Below are 19,868 nucleotides of genomic sequence, written 5' to 3' on the forward strand. Positions count from 1 at the left end.
TTAAGCTCACCATCAAGTTTATCAACATATACATCAAGCGCTAACTAACGCATACATAGTCTCGGTCACCCAGAACCTCCTAGTCTTCAACATACGGAGGGTCTGGGAAAGTTGTCAATATTTGACGTAAAGTCCATTGCCCATGCGTAACCGGGAGTTTGGTTTTTAATGTGGTTGATTATCCAGTCTCTTTAGCCAAGTCAAGTAAGAGTTGCGCCCCTTCCCAAATAAATCCCATAATTCTTGCATTAATAATATAAACAAACATGAATCGTGACGACGAATTAGGATTAATTTTGAAAGCATAGATATGGCCCATGAAGAGAGAAATTTTACAATAATAAATTAAGAGTGTTAGATATTGAACTCGCATGCAATCACATGGATTTTTTGAAATGACATTCTTAAATTAATTTCATGGGCGTAAACATCTTGTTTAAATGGAGTTACCTCCCTTAGACAATGTAATAGACCGGATTATCTAGCCAATTTTTCTCAAATGTTGACAACCCATCCAGACTAATATTCGTAGAATATTTTTCTGGATGATAGCGACTAACGCAGACAATCTTCGCGTGCAACCTTTGACATCACTCGAGCAGACATCCCTAAACGTCAGGTTGCCGGTTAGGGAAATCCTTACATTTTTGTCCCGTATGCGCTCCATAGGTGTTTTTCAGGGAATCCAGTATTTTTCTAGTAAGATTGGATGTTTCTACTTTCCATATATACTTTTATTGGAAATAATCACCCGATGAATACTTTTGTGAGAAAATAACTTTAAACATTATTAATTAAAACAACATGATATTGCAAACGAGAGATGTATAGGATATTTTTTTTATCAAAAATAAATAATATTTTATCAAAGACAATGAGGTACATTGTTGAGCTTCGTATTACATTGAACAACTAAAGCTATTGTTTGATTGGTTAATAGCCAGCTGGTTTCCCGCCTTTTCTCTCATCAGACACCGCGTACAGTATTTTATCTTTGACTTGAATGACTTGCACCACTGACGTAGCGGGATTAAAATACGTCACGTTGTGTCCTAAAGCTTTTAATCCATCTAAATAGACCTGAAAGGGGAGATAAGTGGAATTATAGTAGCATACAATCACACAACAATATTTATATGGACTCAGACTAGCAATTATTTGCCCATTGACTTCAATGTTAAATGGCTATAACACATCACAGGCTGTAGCTTTTTGCTCAACCTTCCGTTGGTTACAACCTTTATAGGCACATAGGGGACCGCATTTGGCAATCTCCTCATCATAATTTTGTAGGGGATTGACCCTTTAGATTTTTTTGCTACGGGGGATTTGATGTTGACTGGGGTCAAAATCTCACTTCCGACACAATGATTGCTCTGCAAAAAGACACTTCACACCCCCTATCCCTCCAAAACTGAAAGTTTGACCCCTTTTCTCCAATTCTAGACCTAAAAGTCAACCAAAACATGCTGGAAATGGCCGGGAGAAAAAAAAAATTAAGGATAAAATTGTCTATTTATAATTCGGACTACATCATGAAATAAGGGGAAATAATTACTAGTCTTAGTCCATTTAGATATTCTGTTGAATTAAGGACGTAGAAAATGATGGTCAGCTTTCCTGACTCGAGGCGCAAGCCCAAATAACGTTTTCAACTCGGACTGGGAGAGTTGCAGAGATCGGAATTTACACGTCAATGGTTATCGGCGGATTTATTTGAAATTTATATGCGTTGTTTATGCCTATTTCCAAAATATAAACTGGGTTAATTAACGGCAACGCTAGTGTTGTCGACGTTCTAATTTAATGACGTCATTCGGTAGACTACCGCCGTTGAAAGACGTCATTCAGCAGATTACCGCCGTTAAGAGACGTCATTCAGCAGACGATCGCCCTGAATTCCGGTTCCATCATTTGCATTGCCCCTCTCTTGTATCCAGAGGACGAAAACGCCTATCGGATATTTGCTAATTACTTCTAGAGTAATGGACAACGTTCACTTTATGGAGGGTCTGTTCGAAATTTGCTATGCACTGTTCAGAATAGTGAAACTGTGAGTCCCATTGAAATTCGTAATTACATGTTTCGTTTTCTGGCAACGTCTAGTAATTCTACGGCTATGTTTTATGGACTGCCCTGACACCTTAGCTGCTGTGGGCACCTATCTTTTCTTTGAGATTCAGAGGTTAAAAACAGACCGTGTAGACATGGTGTAATTTCGCGGCTCCAAATTCTTAGGCTATGTTTTTACTTTGTATTACCTGGGGAAAACCGTTTTCTAACTGCAATTCTTTAGGTAAAAGTTGATGATGAAATCTTTTCATATCCACAGCTTCTGGTAACGATAATCCTAATCTTAGTGTATATAGCGTTACCTGGAATATATACATTTATGTAAATAATTAAGGCAATTTATTAGTAGCTAAATAGTAAAGGACACATAACGGGAGAAATGTACCACATACGATGGGCTTAATCCTTATACAACAGCCCATATTGTATCCGTATAGAAGAGCCAATACCGTATCCCACTGACAGACTTAATCCTTATAGAACGTAGAGCTCGTACCGTATCCAACTGACAGACTTAATCCTTATAGAACGTACAGCCCATACCGTATCCAACTGACAGGCTTAATCCTTATAGAACGTGCAGCCCATACCGTATCCCACTGACAGACTTAATCCTTATAGAGCGTACAGCCCATATCGCATCAAACTGAAAGCCCATGCCGTATCCAACTGACAGATTTGATCCCTACAGAACAGCAGTATTTAACTGACAGGCTTGATCCTTATAGAACAGCCCATACCGTATCCAACTGGCAACCTTAATCCATATAAAATAGCCAATACCGAAACCTTTCGATGAGTATTTTTACTTTATTGAAAAAATGATCACGAAACCCCGATCAAAAATATTAATAGATTAACGTAGTACATATTGTTTACTTTTGGGAAACGATCCAGTATAAAATTGTAAAGAAAATATTTACCAGTGCTGTTGCCGTGGTGATTTTTGATCCTCCCGCGGCCCCCGGTATCAACACTACGTCAGCCTTACTATCTATTATTATAGCTGGACACATTGATGATAAGGGGCGCTTTAAAGGTTTAATAAAGTTTGCTGGAGACGGTGGGATGCCAAATGTATTCTTTAGATTTGGTGTAGAAAAATCATCCATTGCATTATTGAAGATAATCCCTGTACGGGCCCCTTTCACCTTTGACCCAAAGCTGAAAAATAATTAAAAAAATGACTTTTTTGAGCAAGTTGACGAGGTTGCAGTTTAGCAGTCAATTGAGTTGCTGTGTTGAATATGAAAAATCCGAAACCCGTAACTAAAAACTTGGTAGTTGGAACAGGGAAGGTGATCCATTAACGCCGCTCTCCTGGGACATTCACCTTCCCTCATATTCCACAGCTAGTCCAGATAAATAAAACTATCGGAATGTTTCCACGAGAAGTTTGGGGGGTTGGATGGCCGAATGGTTAGCACGTGCGCGCTGTATCATAATAATAATAATAATGGACATTTATAGAGCGCCAACATCCAGCTAGATTAGCTACTCTGGTGCGCTGTTACAATTCTCATAATGACAGGGAAAATAGTTTAAAAATCACGAAAGCTTCGTTAAAAAAATGAGTTTTTAGTTTCTTTTTGAAAATGTTTATGTTGTCTACACTTTTCAGTTCAAGTGGATGCTCATAAGGCCTGTCATTGAGACAACTGGCGTGGTTTCGAATCCCCGGTTGTACGTGAGAAGGAGTAGGGTCGCCTGTCCAACCTCGTGGGGTTTCTCCGGGTCCTCCGGTTTCCTCCCACTGCTAAAGACCCCTATGCCCAAGCGAATTATTGAAATAAATAAACCATATGTTAGTCCCGAAATGACCTAGTTTGTGTCGAATTGACGTTAAAATCTCTCTCTCTCTCTCTCTCTCTCTCTCTCTCTCTTTTCCACGAGAAGTCGGATACTTACTGCAAGTTAATAGTACTAGTGACTGATACAGCATTTCCTTCTTTATCTATGACTGATAAATGTGATGTACCAACTGTTTTCTGGTCATAAAATGTTGGACCATAATACATCGTATCAAATGTTCTAATATCGTCTATCTTTTGTCGTATACTGTCACCAAACGCATTTGACGTCATATTCTTAACTAGCTATAATATAAATCATTTGACGTCATATTCTTAACTACAATAAATCATTTGACGTCATATTCTTAACTAGCTATAATTTAAAGCATTTGACGTCATATTCTTAACTAACTACGATATAAATCATTGACGTCACATTCTTGGCAAACAATATTAATCATTATGCGTCATATTTCATACCATGTGGCGACACCTAGTAATATTGACTCCTTCATCTCCATGTGTGGCTGTGTTTTTTAATTATTAAGAACTATCAGAAACTCGCTGTGCTTGACGACATTTTATTTAATGGTAACTGATAAAGATGATATCTAATCCCCAGGGTCTTATATACATATCGATTTTGTTATTACATTCATATGGTTATATGTGTTATATTCTTCGATGTATTGTTACATATAAAGAACGCTTATTTAAGTAATCTATTAATCTACAAATAAATTTACTTACATCAGAAACATTCACAAAACCTAAATTCTCATCGCCCAAGTTTGTTCTTTTAGCATAGGCAAATTTCATGGCTTCTATAATACGATGTTGAGTTAAAACCGTCTTAGCGTCAGTTGACATATCATCTGATGTAAAATTATAACCTAAAATAATTTGAACATTTATCATTATGCATATATCATGGTCATTTATCATTATGCATATACTAACAACAATCTAGTTGTCACCTCACCCTGATAGACGGAGAGAAATAAAAAACTACCGAGAACAAATTGCAAAAGAATTTCTTTCACTGGAATCTAGTAAAGGGGTGTCTAAAGGACTCCCAACTCAAAATTGTCCGCTGAAACCCTGTAGCGTTTTTCATAATTAGCATAAAACCAAGATGGCCGCCAACTGGACTTTCTGGCCTCCATATCAATATGCATATATCATGGTCATTTATCGTTATGTACATATCATGGTCATTTATCATTATCATGGTAATTGATCGTTATGTATATATCATGGTCATTTATTATTATGTATACATCATGGTCGTTTATCATTATGTATGTTTCATGGTCATTTATCGTTATGTATATATCATGGTCATTTATTATTATGTATACATCATGGTCATTTAATCATTATCATGGTCATTTATCGTTATGTATACATCATGGACATTTATTATTATGTACATAACATATCGTTATGTATATATCATGGTCATTTATCATTATGTATAATGGCTGTCTTCATTAACCTCGTGAGTACAGAAATATAAGACGTTACCCCCAAATTCATTTCATTTGTTTTATAATTCTACACCGATTGAAATGAACAACAGTTTTCAGAAACTGATAATCGATGCACGTTAGAGTGATCAGTAACTCTTATGGTAAAAAGACTTTGTATCGGTTATATCCTAGGTACAGTTTTACCCAGTCAAACCGAGACATTCACCCAGTCTTTTGTACAGTACCATCTAATATATTTAATATATATTCATACAAAGTAATTTGTATCCCGTCACGCCTCCCGATCCACCGTCCCCCCTCCCCTCGGTAGTGATAAAACTTATACGTACCATCTAATATATTTAATATATATTCATACACAGCGCCACTTGATGGTAGTGGAACAGAATAAACAGTTAAACCATCGTTTAACGTTATATTAATTGGTCGTTTCTTAACAACGGAATAGCTTAATAAATCTGTTAATGTTATATTACCACCTGAAATATATTAAATAAATTATAAACACAACAGTTAAACAGTACGATTAGCGGCATACTTAAAGATACATTATGCAAGGGCTATACATGTATATGCTTATTGCAGCAGGTCTTTCTTTAGGCCTGAAATGTTTTCTAAAATATTAATTAGACATTACAGAACTTATCCAGACCATAATCAACTCTCGATGCCATCCTTAGCCTGCGATTTTCTTTTATGGATTTCTGGATAATCGAGACTATTATTGTACTAACGGTAGTAATGACGACCGAGACTAGCCTAAAATTGAATCGCTAATATCTCGGTTCAAAGTGAAGCAATTTGACTGAAATGTTCAACATATTCTATGTTTTAACTATTACAGCGAGAACTGTCAGCTCTTTATCTATTCTTACCTAATGCTCCTTTAAGATTAAGTAGTCGGTGTGTTTCAAGCACCATAGTAAAGAAAAAAGAGAGTGAATGAGAAATGGAGATTAACGTCCATTCGACACAAACTAGGTCATTTCAGGACAAACATAATATGATTCAATTTTATTTCACCCAAACGAATATAAAGCCAGACAAATTATCATTCGAGAATCCATCTGTGAAACCTATATCACAGTTCCATACTGCTCTTTATAAAATTTGAGCTTTTGCAAATTTTGCAAATTTGAGCTTTTGTAAATTATGAAAATTTGAGCTTTTGCAAATTTTGCAAATTTGATCATACCTTTATCTTTAATATCCTCTACAATTAACGGTGACAGTTCTCCGTCATAAAACGCCCTTGCTCCTTTATCGGCTATAATTTTAAATGTTTCTGCTAATTTTGGTAGCTTGACCTTTTCGCCTTCTTCTATAGGTTTACCATTCGGGTAATACATGCTGTCAGATAGTAATAGTAATAATAATAATGGTGTAAAATAATACATACAATGCTAATAGAAAATTAATAATTCCAACCCTTTACGGCCTGCTAAAGGAACAAAATAAAGAATTGGCCAAGATATCCATAGACAACAGAAGTGAGAGGCGAATAGAAATGGGGTTTATTTAACGTCCTACTGTTCTGCTCCGACTGGGCTAATGAAGACGGGCATACGCCATACAGTGTGCTATGAGGGAAATTTTACCCGGACAGCGGCGCTAAGACCCACTCTCTTATCGAATTCCAACTGTGGAGGGTTCTTTTACATGCACGTCAATGTGTACACGAAACCTCGTTTTTTTGTACCATACGTTTTCCCTTGTCAAACCCTTCCGTCCTACATCAGTTGGGTTGGATGGCTGAATGGTTAGCGTGCGCGCGCTGTATCATAAAGTCTGTCATTGAGTCGACTGGCGTGGTTTCGAATCCCCGGTTGTACGTGGCAAGGAGTAGGGTCGCCTGTCCAACCTCGTGGGTTTTCTCCGGGTCCTCCGGTTTCCTCCCACTGCTAAAGACCCCTACGCGCAAGCGAATTATGTAAATAAAATTAAACCATATGTTAGTCCCGAAATGACCTAGTTTGTGTCGAGTGGACGTTAAACCCCATTTATCTCTCTCTCTCTCTCTCTCCGTCCTACATCACTGACAAGTGGGAAACACGCCGGTAAGTCCCGATGAACTTTCTCAGCCAACGCAGGGATCGAACACGTGACCGCCAACGCAGGGATCGAACACGTGACCTCCAGGTTAGTGAGTCAACGTCTTACTCACTGAAACCCCATGAAAACGTTAAGGACTTACATACCACACAACATTAGAATTTCAGCCTAAGTAAACAGTTGATGACAGAGCAAAGACAAGCTGTTTCATTTCATTTATTTTTGTAGAATGCGGGTAAAAACAAATTGTATGTGTCGTGTGGATGACCAAAATAAACAGTGGTAAATGAGGGGGGGGGGGGTGTTGATATCAAACATTCACCAATATTGGTGATGGTATATTAATAATAGAATAAATGACTATATATGATGATGGTAGTTCTGCCATCTTGGTTAGCTTAGGAAACCATTCAATCGTTTACTTAATGTAACCGCCCACCCCGAACAGACAAACGAACAGACAAACGACAGTCACAACAATGTATATGTAAAGATAGAGATACATTAAACAAAACAATGGAAGCTCGGAATGTGAGTGTCAGAGTAAACAATGTAACGGTTGCATACCTGAAATTTGGATCATTTGCAATAAGATCTTTTGTCGACTCTCTAGAAATAGATTCATGTAAAGCTCGAGTTACTGGTACCCCGTTTTCACATAAATCTATAGTAGGTTGGACTAGAGTACTCCACTCTAATCTCCCGTAATCTCGGTGTACTTCTTCGTAACCCTTCAATTCTCCGGGAACTGCTACAGATGAGCCACCTGAATACATATATTACAGGTCTAAAAGTTGAAGACACTAAATAGTTCATCAAAACAAGTTATGTTTCGTTTAGAATAACAATTTCTGGTAGGAATTGCAATAAAAATTCAATAAAGCCAGTTGAAACGTTCTGTCCTTCGAGGCACCAGATAACCTTTAAAACTGACAAATTAACAGCAGTCTTATACTATTGAACATCTAGCCTGGAGGTCGGGTGTTCGATACCTGCAGTGGCCGAGAAAGTTCATTCAGATTTTCCGGCGGGGTTCTCCTTTGTCAGTGATGCAGGACGGAGGCCCTGACAAAAACCAAGGTCCCGTGTACACACTGACGTGCACATAAAAGATCCCTTGACAGTTGGAATTCGATATAAGAGTATTCATTAGCCCAGTTCGGAGCAGAACAGTAGGACGTTAAACCCTATTTCATTTCTATTGAACATGATTTACATCAACACTTGTGCTTACTCACCAAGAACTGACGAAGCTTTACCATCTACATACATATCTTCAGTAGCAAACAATGGAGCTATTTCACGAGCATCGACAGCATCTACAGTTCTCGTGTTTCTGAAATACAAAATAATTTATGCAATACTATGGTCTTCAACACTTATAGATAAAGCCTATGTCCACACAGGCTAAGCCAGTAGATTGAAATCCTTATGTATTATATTGAATAATAATAAAAAAAGAATCCGCGCCTATACCATACTATGGTCTTCAACACAAGTAGCTAAAGCATCTGCAAATCCTTCATCTTTCCCATACTACTGATAACAACTTCAGTCACCTTGATTTAAACAAAACCACAAACATTTCCATACAATGGACAGCAACTGAACCATTGGACTATACTTTCCCATACTACAGTCAGTAACTTCTGTACATAAAACACCATTCCCAAAATTAGACAACTTCAGTTCATACAGACTTCCTTGCCAAAGTCATAGAGGAATAAAACAGAAGTAATACCAACCGAGCTATTGAAGACGGACATACGCCAAACTGTGTGCTATGAGGAAAAGTTTGCCCGAACAACAATTGTCAGGGGTTCTCTTACGTGCACACCCGGGTGTACACGGGGCCTCAATTTCCGTCTCACCCGAACGACTAGACGCTGTTCCTACCAGTATATAAATCCCTCACCTATCATAAAGAGTCATAAAGAATCCACCACCAATACCCATACTATGGGCAGCTACAACACCACTACATAACAAAGCTGCTATAGCTCCGTCTACTGCTGTTCCATTATGTATTAATATCATATCACTGAAATGAAACAAAATAACACATATTAACATCATTCTTTATATGATTGCCTCATATAAAACATCGAGTAATAGTACCCAAGGCAGGTTAATACGTCACTTCTCATTCGTACCAGAAACTCAGATTAGTGTTGACGTAACCCGTCCAAGACTATTTTTGCGTCAGTGTTGCTAGCCTCATACGCGATCTAGTCACCGCTCGTGTTCAGTTCTCCTCTACGGTTAGTTTATCCACATTCCCTCCAGTAGAACACCTGATACCATCTCCCATTTCCTTATTCTTTCTAGTAGAACACGTGATAACCACCCCCATTCCTTAATCTTTCTAGCAGAACACCTCATACCATCTCCCATTTCCTCATTCTCTCCAGTAGAACTCATCGCCCTATCGCCCTATTTCCTTTATTTCTTTCTTGGATGCAGCTATGGCGGGTGTGGCGCCAGGCAGGGTAAGCTTACTCTTTTCGACACCTGTTACCACTGTTTGTCGTGTATTTTGTACAAGGTGAAAAGTCCATTTGCTGATTACACCATTTTGCCTATACCGTTTTTTTTAGGACTTCGAATTTTGTGTGATGGTTTGGATTGTTCGTACTTTGTTTTATTTTATTTCTAGCAAAACAGGAACTGGGCCCAAAGGGCTAACCATCTTGCTGTTGTCGTTCTTCTTGAGTACGACGCTCTTGAAATAAAGCCTAAGGCTTTACCATCAATTCGTACAGGCTTATGACATCACTATTCCAAGATAGCGGAGATGACGTCATGTTAGGTTCCTGGTCCATTTTGTACTATTGTGCTTGTTTTAAATATTACACACAAAACCTACCTCCCGATTTTTGAACATACTTCTGCATCTGCTGCTACTGCTGCATATCTGTAAACTCCTTCTGTTGAAGTGACCACTGTTTTATCTTCCGATGGACACTGGCTTTCAGATTGGTGATGTCTATGAAGTCCTACACCTAATCCGATCGCTAATCCAACAGCTATTATCAAACATCCTCCAACTATTACCAAGATAATTCTTCTGTTGCTACTTCTGAAAAAAATAAGGCAATTATCATCTGAAATTCTAACAAAAAAAGTAAATGCAAAACATTAGACATTTTCGGACATTAACGAATGTTCAGTAGCTTGGGATTTAGTTGTATTTTACGCTTAAACTCACAAAATGTCACAGTTTTGTTTTTAAAAAATACATATTTTGACATGTTTGGCAACCCGTACAACTACATTTATAACAATAAACTATAAATCATACTTATGGTTCAATTTCATTTCAATAATTGGCTTTACCCGTAGGAGTGTTTAGCAGTGGAAGGAAACCGGAGCACCAGGAGAAATCCCACGAGATTCGACAGGCTACCCTACTCCTTGCCACGTACAAGCGGTGGATCAAAACCACGTCACTTGACTTAATGACCGACCTTATGATCTTATGAGCATGTTTTAACACCCGATTAGATTTTATTACATACTTCGATATGGTATTGGGGGGTTGGATGGCTGAATGGTTAGCGTGCGCGCGCGCTGTATCATAAAGTCTGTCATTGAGTCGACTGGCGTGGTTTCGAATCCCCGGTTGTACGTGACAAGGAGTAGGGTCGCCTGTCCAACCTCGTGGGTTTTCTCCGGGTCCTCCGGTTTCCTCCCACTGCTAAAGACCCCTACGCGCAAGCGAATTATTGAAATAAAATTGAACCATATGTTAGTCCCGAAATGACCTAGTTTGTGTCGAGTGGACGTTAAACCCCATTTCTCTCTCTCTCTCTCTCTCTCGATAAGGTATTTGTTGAGTAATAAAACCTTCTAGTAGTTTATCGAGGGCTGGCCGTCCTTACCGCACGGTACAAATAAAACCTTCTAGTAGTTTATCGAGGTTCGGGTGATTCCGGAATCCAAAATGGCCGCTTTATATAAATGAGAATTTTGGGGATAAAGACTGAACTTGGGTCTAATTTAGTTTTTACTTCTCTTAAAAGGGTTAGGGTTCGGGTTAGTATTCCCCTAAATACTCATTTGTATAAAGCGGCCATTTTGGTATGACTTCTGGCTTGTTCTGGAATTTTTTGCTTCTAGTGGTGATAATATTTGTACCGTGCGGTAAGGACGGCCAGCCCTCGATAAACTACTAGAAGGTTTTATTACTCAACAAATACCTTCTCGGAGTATGTAATAAAATCTAATCGGGTGGTTTTAAACCATTCAGCCGCCCCCCCCCCACCATCCACAATTATTGGTAGTTTTTATACTTACGATTTGGAATTACTGCCCATATTATATGCTTCGTTCTCCATTCTAAAAATTAAAAATCAGATAATATCAATTCATGAAAACAAATGGAAACCGAATAATCAACAAATTTCGTTTTGGTAAAAAAAAAAAAAATCACTTGTACAAAGTCGTCTATTTCTCATTCTCGTCCAAAAGTCTGTTTTGCGTTTAATGCGAAAAGTCAAAAACGTGACTTAGATCGTTCTTCCCCTGGACTCGTCATATGAAGAACGGACAACTGTTTAATGATTTGAATGAAATTTTCAACATAGTCATTTCTCGTCATCTATTTTTGAATTATTATATGAAGAACGGATAACTGTTTAATGATTTGAATGATAATAATTTATCCTTGATAAGATATAAATCATGTATTTCTTTGATGTGTATATGTCGCACATTAGTTAAAGTTAGATGTATTTGATAAAAGGGTGGTTTAATCATCATATGCACTACATTACTGACAACTTATTGGATCACAGGAAGAGAGAGAGAGAGAGAGAGAGAGAGAGAGAGGTTGACTTTCGCTCGACACAAACTAGGACTAACATATGGTTCAATTATATTTCAATAATTCGCTTGCGCGTATGAGTCTTTAGCAGTAAGAGCCCCCCCCCCCCCACACACACACACACGCCTTCAATCCGGCTCTAGGTATATAGTTCTACAGCTGTGTATTAATTTATAGTACTATTACTTATCTTTTCGATTTACCATATCACTTTGGTTCAGAGAAAACCATCTCACAAATATGTGTTAAAAACTATGAGATAGTACCGTATTAATTCTGTGATATCTAAGTTGCCGAGATATCACTCCCGGCGGAAGCTGACGTTAAATAAATAAGTTCGCACGGCTGTATAAAATATTATCATTTATAGTAGATACCTTATCTATGGAATTCACTACCCTTGTCAGTTCGGCTGACTAAGGCTAGTTTCAAATCTCCGCTTAAAACTCATCTGTCGGGAGTAGAGCAGTACCTCATTTCATTTTAAGTGGGCGTATTCTTGTCAGTAGTAAATGGATTTGTTCAAACTTGAAGAGCGCAATAGAAACTGCCATAAAGTATTTTTGCGCTATATAAATTGAAATGAAATGGTGTTTAACGTCCTACTGTTCTGCTTCTATACTGGGCTAATGAAGACAGGCATACGCCATACAGTGTGCTATGAGGGAAATTTGCCCGGGCAGCGGCACTATGGCCTACTCTTAAATTATATCGAATTCCAACTGACAAAGGATCTTTCAAGTGCATTCCAATATATACACGGTACGCCGGTTATATAGATTGAGAATTACTACTATTATTATTATTATTATTATTTTATACTGCTCACTCGTAGTAATAAAATATGTTCTTAGAATCATCCGGGAGAGTATTTGGTTACTATGGTGTTGAATTACACCAATCCCCCGGGCTGTTTTGTATCTGTCAAGAACTTGAGACCACTAATGTAAAACCCGGCACACTTGTCTGGTCATTTTTAGCGCAAACCTTTGCAAATATAGATACCATATATTAAATACATCAATAAACACTAGTTGATGTGTTTTATACAGGGCTATATTTTAGTTAAAATAAGGCGAATAATTTGAGTAAATTCTCAAGAATTCTGAGAATGCTTTGTGAAACCGGGGCCAGGTCTATAAGATCTTACCATTGTACCCACTACACCCCATGATCTACTGCTAACAACTTTACCTTTCAATAAGGTATACAATGTAACACAAAGTTTTAAAAACATAATCTATAATTATCCTTAAAGAAAATGAAATAAAATGCTGTTTAACGTCCTACTGTTCTGCTCATAATCTGGGCTAATAAAAACGGGCTTACGCCATACAGTGTGCTATGAGGGAAATTTGGCCCGGGAAGCGGCACTATGGCCTACTCTTATATTGAATTCAAACTGAAAAGGGATCTTTTACATGCACGTCAGTTTTCGTCCCATCCGAATGACTAGACAGCTGTCCTTGTCAGGCCCTCGGTCCTGCACCACTGACAAGGGAAACCACGTCGGAAAATCCCGATGAATGATCCTTAAAGATATGACATAAACCAGAGTTTAAAAGATGGGCAGGTAAGGCAAAGGTAGATGATAACGAAATCTGGACATAAGGCACCTGTCATAGACATTGAAAGGTACAACGTATACGTTATAATATACATGTATAATATATATGTTGTATGATAATTTATGACTGACAATTGCCTCATGTCCAGGCCTCAGGATAACTTACTTACCGTTATTATATAAAATCCCTTACGCCCACTGTATGACTAACAACTGTATGAGTACGCTTCCACACAAAGGTCTTGAAACATACAACTAACTGTCTGGCTTTTTACTTAGTAATGGTTCAATGTTCGGCTAATTTACTTACGGAATTAAAATACTCACTGGTAAGCCCACTGTATGACTGACAACTGTGAGTCCGCTTACACACAAAGGTCTTGTAACTGTCTGGCTTTTGACTTAGTAATGGTTCAATGTTCGGCTAAGGCCCAAAAAATTCAGCTGTTGACGGTTATTTGGCCAAATAATAAATAGTACCGGTAGGTCGGATTATTTTTCTTTTCTCCTTTGATATATGTGAGCGGTTTTAGTGCTAAATGATAAGGCCATCTCAATTTTTCGTTATAGATCAAGAGATGTAAACAGGGCTGGTGCTAATTCTAAACCTAACCCCAACCAATGCTTACCTTAACCTACCTACAATCTCGCCAACAATCACGTGCCCTAAACTAATTTACATCTCCTTGACAAAAATTGAGCTGGCCTTAACAAATAGATTTAGCCATGTGGAGCGGTGGCATGGGGTTGACTAAAGGATACATATACATGTAGGTAATTTAATCTATTTTGTCTCGCTACGCTGACAACGCACCCCCAGGCCCCAATATGAATTTCGTATCTTTATTTAAGTGTCGGGGTGGGGTGGGGTGGATCGGGGGAGGAAAACTGAACTAAGACATTAATATTTTAATAATCTGCGGATATCTTTAAGATGTTCTTGTAATTCTGTTTATTGGGGGGAGGGGGTGTTATAGCTAATTCTAACACTATCACGAAATGTTTCAATACAGAAGATGATATTCATATATTATATACGACAATAGAGCAAGAACGCGTGTTAACTATAATTAGGTAATTAATATATTATCACATATAGTAAGTACAAACTCATGCAGTTAAGGGGGAGGGGGAGAGACCAACAATTTTCAACAAGGTTTCCATAAATCTTAAATATATATATTCAGAAATAATCCGCTCTGTAACACAAGGAAGCGAGAAATTAATTTTGATCAAAACCGGAAGTGATGTTATTGGTTCAAAATGCTTTGTAAAGCTAACAAAGATACACTGTAACACTGTAAACAATTATGTAACTAGTCAGTTGAATAAATAATGGAAAGTATAAGACCTTCAGTCTCTACACCAGTCAAATTTACCGAACTAAAACTTTGAATATATAGAGATCAATGAATCAATCTCCATTGTAATTCGTTATGAAATGGGGTTTCACGTTAATGGCGACTAGCTAGAATATGTATCGTTAAACTGTCTAAGACTCCTTACGCACAATTGTCAACACATATCATTACAGTTTGTATTGAAATAAGTAATTCTATCACAAATAGTGAAGGTTGGACCACTAAAATAGCTTGTCTTTGTGTTTATGCGTTCTACATTTTCAAAGCGATGTTTCTCATGTTATAGAATACAGATATTACGTTCAGATCTTTAGTCATACATGTCTTATCACATCTCCCCGAAAAGCCCTTTTCCTGCACAGTTCATTCACATTATAATTATTTAAATATTTAATGGTTTTCAAGATCTCTTATTCAACTTTTATATAGTTAGAGTCGAAACATTAATTGCGGTTTCCTGCAAGTATAGGTTCAGACCAAGTTTAGAAACTAAGAGGGTTAAAAGTTACTTAAAGTTAAAAGTCAGTGTCGTTAGAATATATATGGCAATCTGTTTCACAGTGAATTACGAGTCTAGTATAATATCTCTGTCATAGATGACTGCCTTAACACGTGCTGTCACAGCACGCGGTGTGAATCATTGGCTGAATGGCGCGTGCATTGTTTACATAAGACATAACTGCTTCGGAGAGAATGCTGCATTTTAGTCAATTTAATACCCATTTACACTAAATCGGAAATAATTTTTACCTACAAATACGTCAAACGCCTTTATTTATTTTTCCAATATATACAAAAAATGTTTTAGAATTTAATTTGTCGCAGGAAAAAAGTTAATATTTCTAGCTCATTAAACCGCATCAATGTCATCCTTATCAGTGATTGTCGCGGCCACGCAAATATTCACTGCGGATCCGTGTGTATATATGGGAGTGAGACCCGTCTCTCTTTACTCACTCACACTGTATATACCAGCACCCGAAATAAACGTCAGTTGTTCTTAAAAGTATTTTTTCCTCCAGTTTGTAGACGCTCTAGTACCACGGTCACCCCGTAATGACAACGTAAAGTCGTATATTTAGTATTACTGTGGGACAAGGGTTTCCAGTTGCGCATTATCGGAAGACGCCCCGAGGCTATACAATCTTCCCGAGGCGCATTATTTCCAACGCTTTTAAAAATCAGATTTTTTGTGCAGACGGGTAAAGTGAAAAATGAAAATTTAAATAGTAATTTGAGAGATACAACCTTTTTGCCTTCTAGCCGGCAAAATAAATGCCTGAAATTCCATGATTTTTTGGTCTGGAGCCATTCCGGATTGTGTGTCAATTTTCGGTCATCGATCATTAATTGTATCGTCAATTTTTCGAAAATAGAAATTTCTTTAAATTGACTAATGGATAAAACATTTAAAATCAGTGTAAAATCGGTCTAATCTAAACAAAAGGTGTCTAGCGTGACATGTGTTTCGGGCATATGTTTCATCAGTGACATGTGATACGAGATGTCGCTCTCCGAAACTTTCTGGTTGCTTTTGCAATTTGTTTAGGGCAAGACGTTATCACTCCCCGCCCATGTGTAAATAATAATATTAATCTAATATATAAACCGCACAAATATAACAGATACAAATAATGTACATGTTATTCCACAGGTAGACAGACATTGAAGGGGCTCAATGAAGGAGACGCAGTTGGTTTAGAGTTTGTCCGACTATTTGGGGTATTTGCGCCCCATATCCAATGAAATAATCATGTTGTTCTGATGCTCAACTAGTATCAAGTATATATCGTGTCTGAGATTTGTTACAAATCGCCTCGAGCATGTTCCACACATCTCAATATTTATCAACTTTTTGTTCAATCTATAAAAGCCTACATTCCTACAAAATGTTTTGTTTAGTCAGTCAAGTCAAACAAGAAAATGCATAGGCTAAATGGAACAATAGAACAAGCACACCTTAATGTCGACAAACTATGAAATATGATGAAATGAAATGGGGTTTAACGTCCTACTCCTAACCTGGGCTAATGAAGACGGGCATACGCCATAGAGTGTGCTATGAGGGAAATTTTGCCCGGACAGCGGCACTACGGCCTACTCTTATATCGAATTCCAACTGCCAAGGGATCTTTTACGTGCACGCCAATGTGTACGCGGGTCCTCGGTTTTTCGACCCATCCGAACGACTAGACAGCTTTCCTTGTCAGCCCCAAGTCTATTGCATCTAGATGTTTAAAGCGCGTTAACAATATATTCATTTAAGAGCATCTATGTCATTTCGGGATTAATATACCACATAATGTACCCAACGGAAAGAAATGACGATTAATTAAAATTAAACCATTTTGGATTTCATTTTGCCGGTCTTTTTGAATTTCTAACATCAAGATTTCTCGAAATTAAATTTTTGAGATTATCGCTGGCCTTTTCTTACCAAATTAATGTTTGTTTTTTCATTTATTTTATTTTTTTTTAAATGGTATTCTATTACCAAATTTGGCAGTCATATTGAAAGAAATGCCCGCCACCAAATGACAAATACATTTTTTTAATTGATGTTTGTCGAATTCAATTTTTCCACACATTTCGCTTGCATAACCAATCTGTGTTTGAGGAATTTAAAAATAAATTATTTATCCTACCACCACTGAAATACACTGATTACGAGATATCGCTCTCCGATAATTCCTGAAGAACGCCAAATTGAGTTCTGTTAATCATGTCATTCTTGGTCGATTTTCAGTATGATTCCGACTGACATATTTATGATTGAACCAAACTGCATCGGTTTCTTTTGCAATTTGTTTAGATGACGTCAATGGGCGTCATAGTTGGGATCCAAAATGGCGCCTGTAAATGAGTTATAACTTTCCCTATAAAGGGCTTTGGTCAGAATAGCGCAGTAACGTAGGAACGAATCTGACGTCATTTAGAGCAGGTTATCCAGTCTACTGTTCTGCTCCGAATTGGGCTATGACGACGAGGGAAGTCATATGAACCCGGTATATAAATAATATACACATGAAGTTAAATTTAAAAGTTTATTAATAAAAATAAAACTATTCTATTTTAAACATCGAAATACAAAATAAAAGAAACCTGTACTGTTCTGATCTAAACAATTATTAACAATGAATGCCCCATTAAAAATAAATCACCATTTTGATTACTTATTATAAGTAATTTCAGCAGAAATAATTCAACACTCTTGGTCCCGGGTTGATGAAAGAAGTAACAAGTGTTTTGGCTCGGATTGACAAAGTACATTTATGTTGAAATAGGGAAATGGATTCTAGAATATGGATATGGAATTTAAGTTACGGTGACGAGCTCTGTAACTTAAGATCAAATCCCATCAAGTTTTTTTCATCTAGATTTTGGATATAAGTAAACAACATTAATTGTGTCGGAGTTCAATTTGAGAAAAGACAGATGCAATCTTGGTAAGAAGAACATATCTGGATAGAGCCACATTGAATGTTTGTGTTGATTGTGTCATGGTGTAGACTGCCAACAGGACTGTCATTATATAAGATAATGCTCTCACTATCATCACTGTAACCCAGGTATCATTTAATCTTGTGTATTCAGCATTAATTTCTTTCACATTAGTTTAATATCAAATCTTTGTTTAAAAATTTGTAAAAATCATTTAAAATCACCCAAAATCATCAAATTTGTACTTGTGTCCAGTTTAAAGCTGACTGATTAATTTTGATAATGAGTGTCCAATTTACAAGTATTTAATTTCAATTGGGTTGTTTATTTTTTAACAGTTATCCAGAAATTAAACACTTGTAAATTGGACACTCATTATCAAAATTTAATGGTCAACTTCAAGCTGGACACAAGAACAAATAGGATGATTTTTGGTGATTTGAAACGATCTTTACAGATTTGATATTGAATGAATGTGAAAGAAATTAGTGCTAAATACACAAGATTAAATGATACTCGGGTTACAGTGTATATAGAAATAATGTTCAGATCTTTTATTCCATCAGCTAAATGTTCAATAATACGATAATAACAACTAAACTACTCAATAACAATTTAAAATTGCTGCCATGGAAACTAACAAGGGTACTAATAACAATAACACATAAACTAAACACGCAGATATTGGTGTACTAATATGGTACAGGCACTTTGTGAATCATGCTTTTTCTTTATACAAAATAGTGGTCATATGATAATTTAATAAAGTTGCGTCTCAGCATGGAATTTTTAAAGTAAATGATGAAGATCTGCCAAATATGTCTATTGTACGTCTTTTTTTCGGCCTGAAATGTTATCTAAATTATTAATTAGACATTAATTAACATGAAAGGAACATAATCAACTCTCGACCCCATCTTATGTGTCCGATTTTCATCGTATTTGAATTCGATCTGTTGCCTAACGCTCATTGATGATTAAACACAAAAATGAACAACCCTAGAATCGAGCCACTCCAGCTGACTCAATGACAGATCTTATGATACAGCGCACACACGCCAACCATTCGGCCATCCAGCCCCGCCATATTTATTTGGAATAAATGATATGTTTTATATTAGTCTGTTTATGTACCAAGAGGAAAGATAAGATGGTTTAAAGTGATATTTTTCTTTAGTATATTGTAGTCATGGATATTATGATCAACAGTTTAACACCATTGTTTGCTTTGGTATCATGGAAAATCTTTGGCATGGATATATA

At 37.0% G+C, this 19,868-nt stretch overlaps 1 protein-coding gene across 2 annotated transcripts; it reads right to left on the reverse strand.

Moving 5' to 3' along the window:
- Positions 1-773: 773 nt before the first annotated feature.
- LOC126824490 (glutathione hydrolase 1 proenzyme-like) lies at positions 774-14,222 on the reverse strand. 2 transcript variants are annotated; one of them, XM_056101919.1, is made up of 13 exons: positions 14,131-14,222; positions 11,708-11,749; positions 10,278-10,490; positions 9,327-9,452; positions 8,650-8,747; positions 7,979-8,177; positions 6,555-6,709; positions 5,689-5,838; positions 4,617-4,759; positions 3,982-4,169; positions 2,997-3,237; positions 2,262-2,375; positions 774-1,080 (listed from the first exon to the last, which is right to left on the reverse strand). In XM_056101919.1, the coding sequence occupies exons 2-13, from the start codon at positions 11,746-11,748 to the stop codon at positions 934-936; spliced, it is 1,815 nt and encodes a 604-aa protein (XP_055957894.1). In that variant the 5' UTR covers position 11,749; positions 14,131-14,222; the 3' UTR covers positions 774-933. The 2 variants fall into 2 exon arrangements, with proteins under 2 accessions (XP_055957894.1, XP_050409681.2); XM_050553724.2 differs by having other exon boundaries at positions 13,974-14,199.
- Positions 14,223-19,868: the final 5,646 nt, after the last annotated feature.

Source organism: Patella vulgata, chromosome 6, assembly GCF_932274485.2.
Source record: "Patella vulgata chromosome 6, xgPatVulg1.2, whole genome shotgun sequence".
Lineage (NCBI taxonomy): Eukaryota > Metazoa > Mollusca > Gastropoda > Patellidae > Patella > Patella vulgata.

Coding starts and splice junctions, on each gene's coding strand:
- LOC126824490 (XM_056101919.1), bottom strand. CDS start 11,748: ATGGAGAACGAAGCATATAATATGGGCAGTAATTCCAAATC. Junction 4,170..4,616: donor GTTTTGTGAATGTTTCTGAT/GTAAGTAAATTT, acceptor TTTATATTATAG/CTAGTTAAGAATATGACGTC. Junction 3,238..3,981: donor ACTAGTACTATTAACTTGCA/GTAAGTATCCGA, acceptor ATTATTTTTCAG/CTTTGGGTCAAAGGTGAAAG.